The 18,335-nt window shown below is 40.2% G+C and overlaps 1 protein-coding gene across 1 annotated transcript; it reads left to right on the top strand.

Annotated features, from left to right (window-relative positions):
* Positions 1–3,879: 3,879 nt before the first annotated feature.
* On the top strand, positions 3,880–8,694 carry GPR85 (G protein-coupled receptor 85). The gene is made up of 2 exons (XM_042466596.1): positions 3,880–4,376; positions 6,653–8,694. Exon 2 carries the CDS (start codon positions 6,833–6,835, stop codon positions 7,943–7,945), a length of 1,113 nt encoding a protein of 370 aa, XP_042322530.1. The 5' UTR covers positions 3,880–4,376; positions 6,653–6,832; the 3' UTR covers positions 7,946–8,694.
* Positions 8,695–18,335: the final 9,641 nt, after the last annotated feature.

The raw sequence follows: 18,335 nt of genomic DNA, 5'->3' as shown, positions 1-18,335 counted from the left end.
CCCAGGAGAGTCCTAGGTTATAGCAATCGTCCAGTTAAATAGATGTAATAGCACAAGGCTGCATTGTAATATGCACTGTAAATTTGATACCATTTGCCATGTGCTTGTAACTGCCTGAGAACAGTTAATCATTCTAGGCTCAAGTCAGCAATGGACTGAATGTTCTTTGATGAAATTTACCAAGTTTTGTGAAATTGTATGCATTCATCTGTTCAAGCACTTTGCTGGATTAGGGTGGAATACCAAATGCCAATATATGAAAATCAGCCCATACACTTCAGTGAAAATAAAGTATATTAAACTTATCCAGGCTGCATTAATGGGACTGCAAATAAAGGTAAAATTATATAGCCAAGTGGAATTGCCTAGAAGTTAGTACTGGGATGAAAAGTAACTAAAGTTCTATGAAGCTGAGACTGGGCAACCATAATTGAGGCCTGCATAGATTCAAGAGTGTACAAATATAATAGGTTTCACATGAACTTGTCCTGGAAAACTCCTCAGACATCATAGTATCTACAGAACATACCTGGACTAGTTATTCATGCACAAGCATTGCTGGGTGCTTGCAGTACTAATGAGTGTCTAAGATGTATGAATGTGCTGTTTCTGAGATATAACCACCAGTAGAGATTTCCTGTCACCTTAAATGGGATGCTACGCAATGCATTTAGTTCAGATACAAGGCAACAACAGCAACAATAATAATAATTTGTATTTCCCGGCTTTCTCTGTGGATTGAGGCGGGATTACAACAGAATACAAATACAGAAGCACATAACATAATAAAACATATAATAACCCCTGACCCTCCCACTATTACAAATTAAAAAAAATTATAACAGTTAAAAAATTACACCAGTGCCATAGCCTAAAATATTCAGGGAGGAATGGGCGGATTGTGGTGGATGGGGTATCTTTCTGGTTGTCCTTCTTTGGGAGGTCAGTCTGGGAAGAGATCCGTCTTGGCAGCATTTTTGAAGGTGTCTAAGGTGGTAATAAGACAAATGTCTTCCAGCAGGCTATTCCACAATTTCGGAGCGGCAGAAAAGAAAGTCCTCTGGGAAGTTGTGGGTACAATGATCAATTGTACTGAATTCAAACAATATTTGTATATGGAAACTAAGCTTTTGTCCTCACTTATGTCCAAGACATGTGCTGTGAGTACCTTGGTGCTACAGCGATTATTACATCCTTCGAAATACAATACAAGGTGCTAATTTTGACTCTTGAAGTCCTAAAATTCTTGTCATATAGACAATCTTCTCTAGGTTCTTGAATCAGCAATGGCTTCTTGCTAGTACCATCTTTCTATTAAGCATGAACGCTGAAAGCACAACAAAAATACTTTCCACCTTGCCTCTCAGCTTTGGAAGTCCTATTCTTTAGAGCTTCACCACAGTTCTTCATGCACCATTTCCCCAAAGTAAGGGGAAACTTTCTAAGTAAACTTCAAGTGGTAGAAATGAGTATGGGTTTGGTTTTCCTGTCTGCTTCAAAATTATATTGACAAAATTGTCAATAACTTTATATGGATGATTGTTATCCACCTTGAATCTCAATGAAAGGTAAAAATCTTAATAATTAACAAAATAAAAGAGGTATGGAGAGAAATGTCTCATTTCCCATGGAAGATTAAAATTGATGTCCCTTAGACCTGGCCTGGGAAACTTTTACAGCTGCAGTGTGATGAACTGATCATTTGATAAATAAAGGTGCTAGACAGACCAGTGCTTTGCGCCGGCCTGCATACATACTAGGGTTGCCTCAGGGCGTTGCTTACAGACGCCCCACAACCCTAGTACATACTCCGTACATCAAAATGGCGGCGCCCTGTACACATGGTCACCGCCATTTTGACGCAATGGACGCTTAGCGTCTGTACGTCATGGTGCACTTGTAACATCACGAGTGCGCCATTTGTGCACTTGGGCGTCACTTTTCGCGGGTTCTTTTTACACTGTGGCTTCCCGCCAATGGAAAAAGTGCCTGCGGCAGACTGCCCTTTTTGGGTGGTCTGTATCCTGCCTTGTTCATCCATTCTTGTCTCAAAATGTGTTGACACCAACTCTCAAAGGTCTAGTCTACACATAACTTTTTTTATAAGCGTATATGAGAATTGCTGCAGATTTTCACACATTTGCATTGATGCTTAATTGTCTTCACTTTCCTGTGCAAATTCACATCCATTCTCTCCTCCTCTGCCAAAAATGTGCAGCGACATGGATCCAAGCAAAGTGGACAGATGGACACAGGTTTGATAGTGCACATTTTTGTGGATACCCGCAGTGAAAAAAATGAAGTTCCTTTTTCTGCCGAGTTCGATGCCTTTTTTGTCCAACCCCAACAAAAAGCTTGAATCCTCCAAATCACGTATGGTGGGATTGCATTTTATTCAACTAGAATGAGGCGTGTTTTAATTGTGTAGACAAGCCCTTAAAAATCCTGAACTTTGTTGGTCCATGACCAGTGTTTGCTAGGCTGTCTGATGTGGGGAGCTGGCCATCTTTTTTCCCAATATGCCAGGGACCTGCACCATATTTGCGCCCATTGGCTACAATTGGTATTGGTATTATTATTATTATTATTATTATTATTATTATTATTATTATTATTTTCCTAGAAACTCACCAGGTACCAGTAGTCCAGAACCATCATTTTAAGTAGCACTGTTCTAGAGCACAGTGCTTTCATATACACATTGTTGTCTGATAAAGTATGTATGGCTGCTCTGTGATGATAGACTATAATCACTCAATAATCAGCATCATAGAAAGACAGGAACTGTATGGCAAAAGACAAAACAACTTCCTTGCCACACCTATCACAAATTCTCAAACACATTAGCTTTAAAACACACATCTCCTTGCACTCCAAACACCCTTCTCCTTATTTTTACATCAGGAACTGGCATGGGTTTTTTTGGTCAACAATATCTACTCTTTCAGTTCCTGAAATGGTAATTTTTTAAACCATTCTTAAATTCAACACTGCAATATTGAGAGGGTAGCTGTTCAAAGCAAGGGGGCTGGTATAGGTGCCAGAACAAGAGGCATGCCAATTAATAAATAGCTCATGCCAGTCCTTTGCTGGCATGTTTCAGGCAAAAAAAAAAATTATAACTGAATTATGATTCAGATATAATTTCGATGTGAAAGGCGCCAATCTGGCCTCCTTTGGAATGGTTGCAATTGTCGGTGTGCTTTGTGAAAAGTTAACTTCACCAGAACCTATAGAACAGGCCTGTATTGAAAAAAAAAGTGTGTTGCTCAGGGTGGAACACTAACCTTCACTATGACATGATTTGTTTTTAATTCCAGAAGTGTCACCTGTGAGTCAAGAAAACCAAACGGCCCTTTCTGCTTGTGTTTCCAAACCTGTCCATCCCCATAGATATTGATTTCCAGGGCCACCAAGGAAAGTTGGGATTGTTCCCATGAAACACAAATGCTGGCTTCAGTTTCAAACATTGATCTCCCTGATCTCACGAGAAGTCGAAATGAGAAATGGAAAGGAAGGAAGGAAGGAAGGAAGGAAGGGGAAAGAGGAAGAAAAGAAAAAGAATCTTGGCCTGTTCATTAGATATCCCTGGCAGCACACCAGAGCCATTCTGCCCGGCCTGAATATGCCTCCATCATCCCTACAAAGAAAATAATAATAATAATAATAATAATAATAATAATGAAAAGTGCCATTTGGCTGCTGCAGTTAAAGCAAAGAATAGTAAGGCAGCCTGCCTCCTCTGTTGCCAAAGGCAGAGAGAGATCAGAAGCAAAAAGAGGAGGAGGAGGAGGAGAAGGAGGGAGCATCCCCTTTCCCTCCTCCCACCCATATTCTGCCAAGTGCAATAACAATGCAGTCATCATGAGAGGGGGAAAGAGAGAGAGAAAGAGAGGGAGAGGGGGAAAGGAGGAGGAGAAGGAGAGATTCTTCCCTCTCCAGCCCTAGAGAGGCGGGCATTGCATGGCATTGCCTCTTCTCCTTCCCTGCCTGGCTGCCAAGGCCAAGGGGATGCTCTGAGCCAAGGCTTGCAGCATCAGCACCAGCATCAGCATCAGCCTCTCTTCCCTGGCTCTAATCTTGCCAGCCAGGGCCAGGAGAGGAGGATGCTGAGGAGAAGGAGGATGCTGAAAAGGATGCTGCTGCTGTTGCTGCTGCGCCTGTGCCGCTGCGACAGGGGAAGGCGACCAGGCTGAGTGGTCCAGGAGGCTGGACTGAGCATGCGCCGGAGGAGCCCCCCAGACTCCAGAGCCTCAGCAGCCCCAGGTCCCCAGGAATGACAGCCAGCCAGCCAGGGATGAAAAGGCCAGCAGATTGCAAGGAGAAGGTCTGGTGAGGGGGGGCCTCCTGCTCTCCCCCTCCCCCAGCACCAACAGGTAGGGAGGGAGGGATGGAGGGATGGATGGATGGGTAGATCTTGCATACAACTATCCAGCTCTCCACCATAGAGAGCTCTAGAGATATACATCTTGCATATCTGTCTGCCTCACTGTCTATAAATAGATTTAGATATTTAGATCATCTTGCACATATCTAGCTCTCTACCCAATAGATAGATTGATAGATCTTGCCTATATCTAGCTCTCTACCTATAGAGAAGAAATAAATGGATAGATCTTGCCTATATCTAGCTCTCTACCTATAGAGAAATGTATATAGATTGTTTCTGCCTATATCTATCATTCTACCTATACAGAAATAGATGGATAACTCTTGCCCTCTATCTAGCGCTCTACCTATAGATAAATATATAGTTAGATCTTGCTCTCTCCCTATAGCTAGATTTATAAACAGACCTTGCCGATATCTAGCTCTCTGCCTATAGAGAAATATAGAGATAAATCTTGCATATATCTAACTCTCTACTTATAGATAAATATAGAAATAGATCTTGTTTTCTCTCTATAGCTAAATATATGAATAGATCTTGCCTATATCTAGCACTCTATCTATAGATAAATACAGTATGTAGATAGAGCTTACCTATATCTAGCGCTCTACCTATAGAGAAAGAGATAGCTAAATCTTGCATATACCTAGTTCTCTGCCTATAGATAGACAAAGATATCTGGATAGAAATATAGGTCTTGCATATATATAGCTCTCCACCTGCAGATTAGGGAGACATAGGTGTGAGATATCTGTGTATGCATTGTGTTGACAGAGGGTGTATTTGATGTAAGGCTGTGGCTGTTGGACTCAGGGTGGAGAGAGGTTTCCAGCTTTCTTGTGATGGTGTGTGTGTGTCATTTTATTTTCTACCCTCCCCCTCTTTTTTTAATTTCCATGAGAAGCTGCATCATGGAAGTCTGAAGCAGACAAGGCTAGGCGCTTTGAGATCTGGCGGCTCTGGCAAGTCTCCATTGAGGTTGCAAAAGGGGGCTCATGCAAGCCTTTCTCCCTCACCTCACCTCTTTCTTTGTGTGTGTGTCTGTAAATGCATGTCATTGGGAAGGGGGTGATGGGAGGAAAGCTGGTTTGGGTGATGTGGTGCTTGCTTTGTCATTTGTGTGTGTGTGTGTGTGTGTGTGCATGTGTGCTTTAAACAATGCTCTCATGATCTGATCAGGCTCTTGTTTACACAGCAGCAGTGGCGGCGGCAGCAGCAGCAGCAACCAGGCGGTTCCTAAAAGCTAAGAATGGTGGATGAGCTTTTGCTTGAATCCATTGTCAAGAGATGCTCTGTGTGTAGGTCTGAGGAAAGGCAGCATAGGAAAGACAGTCCCTGGGAACAGAAGAACGCTAAAGCAGCCTGCCAGGGCATGCCACAGAGTGGCTCTTCCCATCTCTAAAAGCAGCAGTGTCTCTCATTTTCTTTGTTCATTCCATTTTCCAACAGGCAGCATTAGGATGATGTCTGGAATTCCAGCTATCCCCCTGCAGATCTTTGCATTTGATGCTACAGTCCAAATACTGTCTGAGTGGGTGCCTGTTAGCCCTGGGTGTGTTTCCTACACACAGACAGAGACAGACACATTCATTGCTGCCGTCCCTTCCTCCACCCTGGTATTGCAATGAGAAGAATACAAAAATCCCATAAAAACATAAGCCTATCAACTGTTTGATGCAGGCATTTACTAGGAAGTCTGAAGGAAAGAAAGGAGACAGTGCAGGGAAATCATAGGAAAACCAGGATTCTGTTGTTTCTCTTCATTGTGGATGAACTAGCAGGGTATGATTAATATGCTTTGGTGAGTTGGGTTAGAAAACATACATTCTGCAGGGATGCTGTTGGACATTTTCCATATCAACACAGCATCTGGCTCCAAAACACAGAATATAGACAGGAAAAGATGGGCATTCTGGAGGTATTCATAATGGAGGCATCTCTTGGTGTTTTATTTTTAAGCAGTACCACTGTTGGAAGGACGAGATAGGAAGCAGGTTATTTGGAGGCAGAAACTGTACAATGTTATATTCTGCCAAGAAATCTGATTGTAAACAAGACCAATGTGAGCAGTCGTGAATAAGCCCAAACATCGCATAGTAAGTTTGCAGTTCTCAGGCACATTCCCTCAAACAAATAATAGTACTCCAACTTGCAACTTCCTTTGACTCTCCATAAATTAACATGTCAGGTAACACTTCCTGACATCATTTGTATGTTAACTTAAGGACTCATAGCTTGATTTTTTTTTTCTCTTTCCCCCAGATATTTGGATGGCATGACAAATCAGGAGGAGGAAAAGAGGATGTACTATATGACTAGACACCAGATCAGTTCTGCTTTTGGAATACATTCTCAGTAAGATGTATGGGTCTATTTTTTCCTTGTTCATACATATAGATCATGAGACTTGACTGAGGCAATATTCATATCATCCATCCATCTATGGCGAACTACAGCCATGCAGCTGACAACATTTTACAAAATCTTTCCCCTTTAACTGCATTTTTGAAATTGACTTCGCTGGGTTTCATAATAGGAGTCAGTGTGGTGGGCAACCTTCTGATCTCCATTTTGCTAGTCAAAGACAAAACCTTGCATAGAGCTCCATATTACTTCCTGTTGGATCTTTGCTGCTCAGACATCCTCAGATCTGCAATTTGTTTCCCATTTGTTTTTACTTCTGTGAAAAATGGTTCGTCTTGGACATATGGGACTCTCACTTGCAAAGTGATTGCCTTCTTGGGGGTTCTGTCCTGCTTCCATACAGCGTTCATGTTGTTCTGCATAAGTGTCACCAGATACTTAGCTATTGCCCATCATCGCTTTTATACAAAACGGCTGACCTTCTGGACTTGCTTGGCAGTAATTTGTATGGTGTGGACCCTATCCGTAGCTATGGCTTTCCCTCCGGTGTTGGATGTGGGCACCTATTCATTCATTAGGGAGGAAGACCAATGCACCTTTCAGCATCGTTCCTTCAGAGCCAATGATTCTCTGGGATTTATGCTGCTTCTTGCTCTTATCCTTCTAGCCACACAGCTTGTCTACCTCAAGCTGATTTTTTTTGTTCACGATCGCAGGAAAATGAAGCCAGTTCAGTTTGTTGCAGCGGTAAGCCAGAACTGGACGTTTCATGGTCCCGGAGCCAGTGGCCAAGCCGCTGCAAACTGGCTGGCAGGGTTCGGAAGGGGTCCCACGCCACCAACCTTGTTGGGGATCAGGCAAAATGCCAACACCACGGGCCGGAGAAGGCTTCTCGTCTTGGATGAGTTCAAAATGGAAAAGCGGATCAGCAGAATGTTCTATATCATGACATTCCTCTTTCTCACCTTGTGGGGTCCCTATTTGGTTGCCTGCTACTGGAGAGTTTTTGCGAGAGGGCCTGTGGTTCCTGGAGGATTTCTAACGGCTGCGGTTTGGATGAGTTTTGCCCAAGCTGGAATCAATCCTTTTGTCTGCATTTTCTCCAACAGGGAGCTGAGGCGCTGTTTCAGCACAACCCTTCTTTACTGCAGAAAATCCAGGTTACCAAGGGAACCTTACTGTGTTATATGAGGAAGCATCTGTAAAATCTTTAGCCTTGTGAAAACACTACCCTTCTCTGCTAAGCAATTGTGGCCTGTTGCCATGTTTTGAGAAGAAAGGAAATATATATATATACACACATATATATATCTCAAAAAGGGAGATGTCAGCAGTTGTAAGGATTTGGGCAACAACAACATTCTGCAATTTTTTGCAATAGCTCATCTCTAATCCTATTTTAAAAGCTAAACTTGTTCCTGCTGACCACTCGTGAAGGTTTGTAATTTAAAAGAAAAAGAAATAAAGGACTGAACCACTGCCCTAAAATGCTTTGATGTGGTTGAAATCTAGAGAAATGATTCAGAGAGTAGCAGGTGCTAAATATATCAGCACTAAATGCTGTATATATCACTCCATAAAGCAAGACCATCACAGAAAGATTAGCATTGGACATCTGAATCAGTTAAGTTTGACATGAGGTTAATGTGTTGATGAAACTAATTTTAGACACGGATGACCTTTAAATCATTTCATACAATTATTGTTTTTCAAAGACAAAAAATTGGTTAAGTCCTGTAACTGATGAGAGATGTGCCATGTAGTGCTGGATTATCACCCCATTCGGTTTGCCTTGTGAGTTCTGGGGAGCATTCCAAAGCAGTTTTTTTGTTCTGGGTTTACATTTGGTTTGGTTTAAATTAAACCTTTATTTTCCTCTCTGTACATTTTTTGTTCTTTTCATCCTCCCCCACTTATTATTATTATTATTATTATTATTATTATTATTATTAGAAAAAAACCCTCCATAATACTGCTCTTCTTTCAGGGTGAAATATTACTGGTATACAATTGTGTTCTGTGTTTTGTTTATTTCACTTTAGTTGTTGCTGTTGTTGGGGGTTTTTTTAATCCTGATTATTTACTGTATACATTTTATATTTTCGAAAGCTAGATATCGGTCTGTTAGGCAACATCAATGAGATTATCCAATCATAGCAAAGGAGTAATCATTACACAGACAAAATCACATGTTGCCTTAAAGGGTTATCTAGTATCTTCCATTTTGTTTAGCATTTTTTTGCAACTGAGCAAAGAAAAGTGAATCAGTTAACTCCAGTCTGTCGTTTGGGAGTGCATGAATGATCACTTAATCCCCTCTTTCCTTTTTATTCCCATGATTCCCTAAATCAATATGCTCATCACTAGGATGATATGATTTCCCCGCCCAAACCCCCACCTTTAGGTGTGTTGCCCATTCTAGTTTGTTCTGAGAAACACAGGCAGTCAATGTATGTTTATATTTTAAAACAACTGTCATGGGAAGACCGCTGCCTTAGTAAGATATCTTGCACAATGGTTGACGCATTTATTCTACTGAAGGCACAGTCTTGTTTATACTTTCTGCACATTTGGTGTATTGGTTGTTTCCATTTATTTCAATTTTAACTTGTGAAAGCATATAATATGATTTCTAGTATTTTAGAAATACATTAGTCTGTGAGTCTTTCCTTCTTTAAGATACAGATGTGTGGATTTCAATATAAAGTTGCATTTGCCAAAATTTACCTGTGTAGCCTGTTAATTTTCTTGGAATAAAATTTTACATTTTTCCACTTATACAACAACCTTTTTTATTATGAGTATTACTACTATTATTTTGTTAGAGAGCATGAATTATTGAGAATGTAGCGATTATGGATTATTATTCTTTGAAGTCACTGTATTCCCAAACTGTAAATGCATGAATGATGGGGACTGCAGGATTGATAAATGATATTCTCGACAATAGCACTGTTGTGTAGTTTATCATAATTACCCCGATATCTATTTGAATATGTCAGTTCTACTTAAAGGTACCACACATTATTTGAGATAACATGTCACATGACAGTTTTTGAACACAATGTATAGTAGAAAAATAACATTATGATTCCGACAAAGAGAGATTTTTCAAAAAAAGAAAAAGGACTTGTTCCCAATTAATACTGGCATACTCTGTATTTCACTGTAGTTCTAGAAGTAGCCATTTCTCATCCAAAAATTCATGGAAAGCAGTTACCAGCTGAGCTTTTTGGGGGATTTTATATTTCTTCCTGTTAATAAAAAATAGTTCTGTTTCTGCATATGAAACAATTGGTTAATGATTAGGATAGAAAACATAATTCCACCCATGCTTATGGCTAGCTTCATAAGTTGACCTCATTTGTTCTTCACGCTAATGTTGATGGGTTCAAAGGCTAAATTTAGCATGCTGTGTTGAAACACTGCAATAATCAATCTTCATGAATACAAAAACATTTCAGGTCATAATCCCCAAGAGGCCTGAAATAAATGAAGTTCCAGAGATGTGTCCTACTGCCTGATCTACATATACTGAAGGAGTATTTAATGGTGTAGTCCCACATTAACAGTAGTGATATTATGATTTTTAAAAACATAAGTCCTCTTTATGGAGTTTTTTCTCTGCATATAGGTGTAGGAAAATTCTTAGGTTAGCCATGCACATGGTGATGTGTAGCTCATGAATGTGTTGTGTTCACCTTGCTTATATGTGCTGGGAAACACAGTTGCATATTGTCAGTGCATGTACACATGAGACAATAGAAATTGTGCAGATTGGTTAAACATAAGGTACCTATGCTGTTGGAGTGGGATCTATACTTATATAGGAAACAAATTAAATGATTTAGCTATCTACAATGGCACGAAAGGCAGCTTTCAAATTTCCAATCACATCAGGATGCAAAGTAGTGAAATAATATTTCACTTTATATAATAAGAATAGAATTGAAAGTTATTATTTTTAAGACCGCTAAGGTATATTGGTAACTAGGTTCTGTTCAATAGTTACATTCATAAGATGCATCATTATGCATAATTAATGAATATCAGTACAATACCAATTCTGACTATAGATATACAGATACTGATGTTTCAAAGACCAGGAACTTTCAAACATATCCAGTCTCTATCAAGCTTGAGTTTTGCAACTGGTGTGAAAGAAACGAGAACCTCACATTTTAACTGTATAGTTTGGGAATATAAAGTGTGCCCATGTTTTCCATGTATCAGTTTACAGTTTTACAAATAACACACTGTAAAAGTTACAACCGTTGAAAGCTTTAAAATCATTTATTTTGTATGTGCTTAGACAGGTTTTGCTTTCATTTTGCTCTCTTGAAAAATGAAATTAAAAGGCAACACATGAAATATTTCAATGTAACACACAGTTACTTTATTTGTAAAATGCACTGTGACACCAAATTATACAGGCAAATAGCTTACTACAGTTCCTAAAAGGATTATATGCTTACATGGATTAAAATGGTGTATCTGGACAGCAGTTATAATTTTGAGTAGCATAATGTTCTGTGCATAAAGAGATGGAGGTCAAGATGAAAAATTTGCCTGTGTTGTTTGCATAGCTGGCATCTTGTGCTATGGGATCTTTTCTGCTAAATGCTGGGATGGGTGCCACTGAGCAATAAAAGAGTGGCACATTTATTCCAGTTTGACATTTCATGTTATCTTCAGAAGTCATCATTTATTGGTTTTGTTTAGTTTTGTTTTTATTGTTTAAGCTAATATCGCAGTTGACCTTCATCTTCAAAGTACCACATGGTGCAGTTTTCTTTTGACTGTATCCACTTCAGAATGCCGTGGGGTTGGGGTTACATGGTTGAATGCTCATGTATATAAAAATGTCCTTGCACAGGGAAATTAAGCATATTGGACTACATGGTGTGGTTTTGAATGTGTGGTTTAAAGCTTCAGACTTTCAGCATTTGGAATACTATTTCTGAGCCAGACAGTTAAAGACAATATGGACAGTAAGCCTACTGAAATAAAATTGGATGTCTCAACCTGTCCCCTTTCCCCATATGGCAAGGTGGGCAAAATGCAACCGTACAGATGTTAGTGAATTGTAGCTCCAATCAACCCTAGCCAGCATAGCCGGTGGTGATGAATACTGAGTTGCTGTTTGCACATCCTTGCTGTAGAGTTTCCCTTCTATGTTTGGGTTACTCCCACCCCCAAATTCAGTTAATGTTTTTCATTCCTGTTCTTCCTACATTATTAATCCCATCCTAACAGCTATTCCTGGTGTTTTCTTTCAATGTAATTCATAGATTGGTTTGCAGTTCTGCACAGTTAGTGGTTTGTTTACTTGGCACATGTCACTGACCAAAAATATCAAAGCTCATAATATGTATAACCACTAAATCCACAACAATGTGATGCTACACATGTGGAATGTGCACCATATAGTTACCATTTTGTTAAATGAAATTCTGAAATGACTGCAACATTTCTATGACAGCTCATTTTTTTAAAACCCTGAAGGACAGGCAGTTTTCTATGTGTGAACAAGATTGACAAATGAAAGCTGCAATTTTTTTCAGCAGGAGGTAACACCATGGGCCCTTTCACATTCTACAGTTACAGTGCTATATTCCACTTTTACTGCCATGGCAACATCCTATGGAATCCTGGGATTTGCAGTTTAGGGAGAGGCATGCAGAATTCTCAGCCAGAAACCTCAAGTACCTCAGCGATTTACAAGCCCAGGGTTCTATAGGATGTTGCCATGGCAGTTAAAGTGAAATATAGTGCCTTATGTAATGGGACTTGCCACATGTTTATTACTGGCATTATCATCCTGTTAAAGAACTTAGGATATTTTCTATTGCCAAAAAACATAACTGTTACATGCATCCCTAAGCATATAAACTTAAAAACCCTTTATACATATGTGTGTATGTGATAGTGATTTCAGCAGAGCACTGTCTACTTGTGACTCATTATTGTGATTCATATCAGTAAAAGGAAAGGCATCAATACTTCATCATGAATGTTAAGTCACCAGCTACTGTTAGATATGGAAGTGGAAGCCATTTTTGAGTTTCTTTTTCGCTGATTTTGGTGCAAAGTATGTTTCTTTGTGAGAAGCATCATGATGGCAGACCTGTATGTAGTAGTGTGCTGAGTCTTTGCACGCTCTAAGGCCTAGTGATTAATTGTTGGGGATTTTTAATGTGCTGTGCAAGTTGTGGTTGATTCATTTGCTGGTTAAACTGAAGGTCTGAGGTACTCATTGACTGAAGTTTGCAGCCTGTCCTTACATATATATCATAGTCTGAACTATGGATTATCATGTGCTTGGCTGATCTGGAAGTGAATTTGTGGCCGAATGGCAAGTGGTGAAGTCTCATGAGTTGATAGATGTGATACTCATTTGATCCATGAGGGTTCTCTATCCCTATGCTTCAACTATAAAGATGGGGAAGTCGAAGAACTGCTTCCAAAAAGAATTTGTAAGGGCCAGAGAGTTCAATGAAAAGTCAGAGAATTAGGAGCACTTTTTCTTGTGCAAATGTAAGAGGGAGAGTGCAAGCTGAACAAACTTACTGCTCAGGAGGTCAAGCTCTCAGCTGCAGGAAGACAAAGACTAGGGATGATTGACATGTTATGGAAGCTATAAAGTCCATCTGCCTTTCTTTTCATTCCATAAAGCAATGAAGAAGAGGTAGGAAGGATTTCTTGCATTTCTTCCCTATGTCAGCTTTAGCTGTTGTTTTAATCTGGTTGATGGTGACTATGCTATTTTTATTTATTTATTTTCTCTGAATGCAAGGATTTGCATTGATTTCTATAACTTGTTAACAAATTGGGTACATGACATTATTATTTTTAGCTTGAGTACGGTTTAGTGGGTATTTGGCACTTTCATTCTTTTCTTTTCTCATTTTGGAATAAATTACTCTGTGTGTCTCTCTCTCTCTATGTATTATATTTTATTTTATTTATAGTTTAAAATATAATAGATTGCATTTAGGTTGTTGCTATTTACATTCAGTAATACACCTTCCTTTCCTTGAAAAATTACTAGTTATGAGCCTGGAAATAAATCTAGCATAGTTTCATCAGACTGTGGTCAAGGATTAAGTGGACAAATGCATCTGAAGTAAGAGATAAGACACTTCTCTCCGGCTACTGATAACAACTTTCATTTTCCACTTTCTGTGCCATGGGCAACCATGAAAACAACTAGGTGATAGAAAGTAAACATCTAAAGGTTAAAAAAAAATTCACATTTTCTCAAAGCAGAGAAACATTTTTAATTATTTTTCTGCTGTTTAGAACAATTCATGGAAAGTTTCAAAGGCTGCAAATGACTAAGAGTGCAACTCTATTACCTACTTATCTGAGGGTAGGTTTGGTGGTAATTGGGGACAGTGAATTTAAGCTTTAAAGCAGTGCTTCTCAAAGTGGTGGTCTATGGACCAATGCCTACCTCTGAGCCATTTGGCACTGGTCCCAGCACCATGGGCGGGAGAAGGGGATGCTGATCTCCCACATCAGATAAGTAGCAGCACTTTAAAGCAGTGCTTCTCAGGCTATCTGATGTGAGGAGATGGCAATTATTTTCCTGGATACTTGCCAGGGACCAGCACCATTCCACAAATCACCACTTTAAGGGCATTCCCACACATGCCCCACTCCTGCTGCAATGCATCTATTTTTAAAAAATGCAAAATATCACTTTCAGAGAAGCCATCACTGCACATCTTCTCAATTGCATGTCTGTGGTTGCTGCTCCTATCACTCTCTTTCCCCCTAAATGTGAGATCATTGATAGGTTTTCCCCATCAAGGGAAAGGGATGCAGCAGCTACAGGTCAAGAACAAAGCAGCAATGGGTTGTAGTAGGTGACCTAAGCTGCTTTTTTCTTGGTCTAATTGCAGTTCAAAAACCATGTGCAGTAATCTCCTAAATGGTCCTGCTTTAAAGGACTTATAAAAGAACTACCCAAGGTGCTCAACACTAGCCCCAAAATAGATTTGACATGTTTAAAGTCTAAATTAAAACCAGAGTACTGTAGTTTCACTTCCTGACTGGCATGGAATCCACCAGCTGCCCCCAAGTAAGTGCCACTGAACTTTACAAGACAATTTGTAAAGAATTGCAGTGTAAAACATACAGCCCTGAATTCTTTGGTGGTATACATTAAAGCAAATTTCTGACTTCCAGCTGGCAGTCCAACATTAGAGAATCCTTCAGTGCTTAGCAAATAGAAGTCAAATATCTCATAGAGCAAATAAATAAATTCTGTTACAAAATAGCTTTCAATTGACCTTAGGCCTTAGGGGCATTGAAAGCCTGTGTGTTGTGTGTGCTTCTCTCTCCTTTTAAGAATATAGTGTTTGTTCAGTTGCATTGTCTTCTCTCTACATTTCATACATGAAAGGTTTTTTTTAAAGAGAAGCCATTGCTGGAGCAGCCTATACATGAGTTTAAAAAGCTGTTAGACAAATATTGTTGTTGTTGTCTTATTAATTTGAATATACCTTATAGGATAAGTGTAATTTCAGAAAACATTACTAGCTATACAATATCTTGTAAGAGTTTTTTTTAAAAGGATGGAAAAGTGTTCCTAACCCATATTTTACAAAGAGGAGAATAAATCATAAGTATCACTCAGAATAACAATGCATAACAATACCACTTTAAAGACATGGATGAAGCTTTATTCATAAAGAGATAGGCACTCCTGTCTTGCAGTTATCTTCCTACTTTTGAATATAATCCTTGGTTTCCAAAATGACAGTCATGGGCCTCGTATCAGTAGCCTTAATCATGACAGGCTCACCCTTTCTGTAATATTGCTACTACCTTCTGGTATTTATGAGAAAAATATGCCAATGGATCAGTGTCGTAGAATAGATAAGATAAATTTTCATAGAATAAATAAATTTTCATAAAAATCCCTAAAGCTCATCTGTGAAAAGCAGAGGCACACCAAAGACAGCTGAATCCATGGGTGAGCAGAGTTTAATCTTCCAAGGTCTACTTTGTTTGTTACCGGTAATTTATTTTTTCACTGTGAGCTTGGGATCCTTCAACTGAAAGACAATTGGCTCAGGGAGGGCAAAAGCAGAGAATAAAAGCCATCATCCATGAATTTTCTTTGCCTGGGGTGAAGCAGCAAAGGACACCATTTGCTGCTTCACCTCGGGCAACAACATGTTTTAAGGTTTAAGTCACATTGTGCAGTACTCAGGGCTGGCCAAGTTATTTTGTCACCTAAGGCAACCCCTTGCCCCCTCCCCAAAAAACTCTTTCTTTGAAAAGTGGAGGAGGTTTTAAAAATAAACTAACTAATAATATGTTCCCTTTTAATGATATCCAAAAGCAGCTGCCTTAGTTGATGCAATCATTCTGACTCATGGTGGGCTAGCCCAGCATGGAATTACAGAACATGCCTAGCCAAGGTATTTGTTTTAAGTAGCAAAACCTAAGCTTGTAAATCCTTGCATACACCAATTGACTCCCTTTCTTCTTTAGCTTCCATGATATTTAACAATTTGATTTAGGAAGGAAAGGGAGCCTTTTACTGGTGTTTCCCTGGATTCATGTTAGTTGCAAATCCTTGGTGATCTCCTACAAATTATCTGGATATATACCAATTTTACTTTCCTGTACCTCCTGAGAAAAAATAGAATAATTTTGAAACTGAGAGTCAGCATGATGTGGCGCTTTGGGTGTTGGACTACAACTCAGGAGACTAGGATTTGAATCCCCACTCAGCCATGGAAACCCACTGGGTAACCCTGGGCAAATCACACTCTCTCAGCCTCAGAGGAAGGCAATGGCAAACCTCCTCTGAATAAATCTGGACAGGAAAATCCTGCAAATATGGTCACTATAAACAGGAGTCAGTTTTCTCTCAAATAAATAAGATTTGTAAGGAGTTGTTTTCTACTTAGAATCTTTTCAGCATTGCCACTGTCTCTCTTCCCTCCCTACACATTTGTCTGAACAATAATAAGAAACCACTTGTTTTTGTATTAAAATAGCTTCAAGATTCCACCACTTCACTTTGCTGCTTGTGTATAGTAAGTCAAAAGCATTACAAAGTATGGTGGAAGTGATTTTGGCAGACATTCTTTTGCGTTCCAAGGAGAGGAGGCAGATGATTATTTCAGAGGAAGGCATACCATGACAATACCTCAGACACCATGTCAAAGGTTTATACTCAGTGGCCGTCATTAGGGAGAATGGCACTTGAGACCCTGTGTTTTTGGTGTTGGGGGGGGACCAAATTACCAAATTTTTACTTTAATTGCATGAAACTATGTACATGTAAACACATTTAGGATGTGTGCATGATTTTGTAATTTAACGGTATAATTTTAATTTTGCTAGTTGTTTTGTGTGACAACTATTGCCATTACATTCAATGGTCTATGGGAATTACACTTTATGAGTAACATTGGTGGGATACAGACCGCCCAAAAAGGGAAGCTGCACTCGGGACATCACAAGTGTGCCGCAACATGCGGACGCTAAGTGTCCATCGCATCAAAATGGTGGCGCCCATGTGCATAGGGCACCATCATTTTGACACCCTTGTCACATGCTAGGAGTGAGGCACGTATGGGCGGTGCGCCCTCAGCCAGCCCCAGCACGTGATAAGGGCGCACTTTAGGCCCGTCTGGATCAGGCCATAATTACAAAAAAAAAAAAAAAAAAAATTGGCAATAGCAATAGCAAGTACATTTCTATACCACTTATCAGTGCGGTTTACAATGTGTAAGGTAATTGCCCCCAACAAGCTGGGTACTCATGTTAGCGACCTCAGAAGGATGCCAGGCTGAGCTGACCCCTGAGCCCCTAGTGGGTATTGAACTCTTGTGGTTTGTAAGTGAATGGCTGCAGTACAGGCATTTAACCACTGTGCCACCAGGTCTCTTCAAAGGATTCGGTATGGTATGGTATGGAAGGAGATCAATGTGAGGGTGACACCATGAGTTACTGCACCAGGTGACACCAACCCTAGTAACGCCACTGGCCCTTGTTAGTTTCTTAGGTCCAAAACACACTGCAGAAATAATCCAGTTTGAGACCACTTTAACTGCTCTGGCTCAATGCTAGGGAATTCTGGGAACTGTAGTTTTGTGAGACATGTAGCCTTCTCTGTCTGAGAGCTCTGGTGCCACAATAAACTACAGATCCAGGATTCCCTAACACTGAGCCAGGACAGTTAAAGCGGTCTCAAACTGGATTATTTCTGCAGTGTGCTTTGGATCTGTGGCCCGTTACAAACGGGCAGGAAAGTATGCGCGGAGCGCATACTAGGGTTAGAAAGGGGCGGTGCTTCCGCACCCCCCTAACCCTAGTGCACGCTCTGTGCGCACAAAATGGTGGTGGCCATTCCACACGGCCACCATGAGGACGTCACGATCGCGCTGCCTCTATACGGGGCAGCATGGACGTGACGTCCTCGCTCCGCGCCAGGGCGCTTAGTGCGCCCTTAGCGCGGAGCAGGAAGGAGCTCCGTTTCGGAGCTCCTTCCTGGTTTGGTCCGCTGGGCGCAGCCTTCACACGGCTGCACCCAGTGGACCAAAGGAGAAAGGGG

Source organism: Sceloporus undulatus, chromosome 5 (assembly GCF_019175285.1).
Source record: "Sceloporus undulatus isolate JIND9_A2432 ecotype Alabama chromosome 5, SceUnd_v1.1, whole genome shotgun sequence".
NCBI classification, from domain to species: Eukaryota; Metazoa; Chordata; class Lepidosauria; order Squamata; family Phrynosomatidae; genus Sceloporus; species Sceloporus undulatus.
This window is presented reverse-complemented; position numbering and strand designations above follow the sequence as displayed.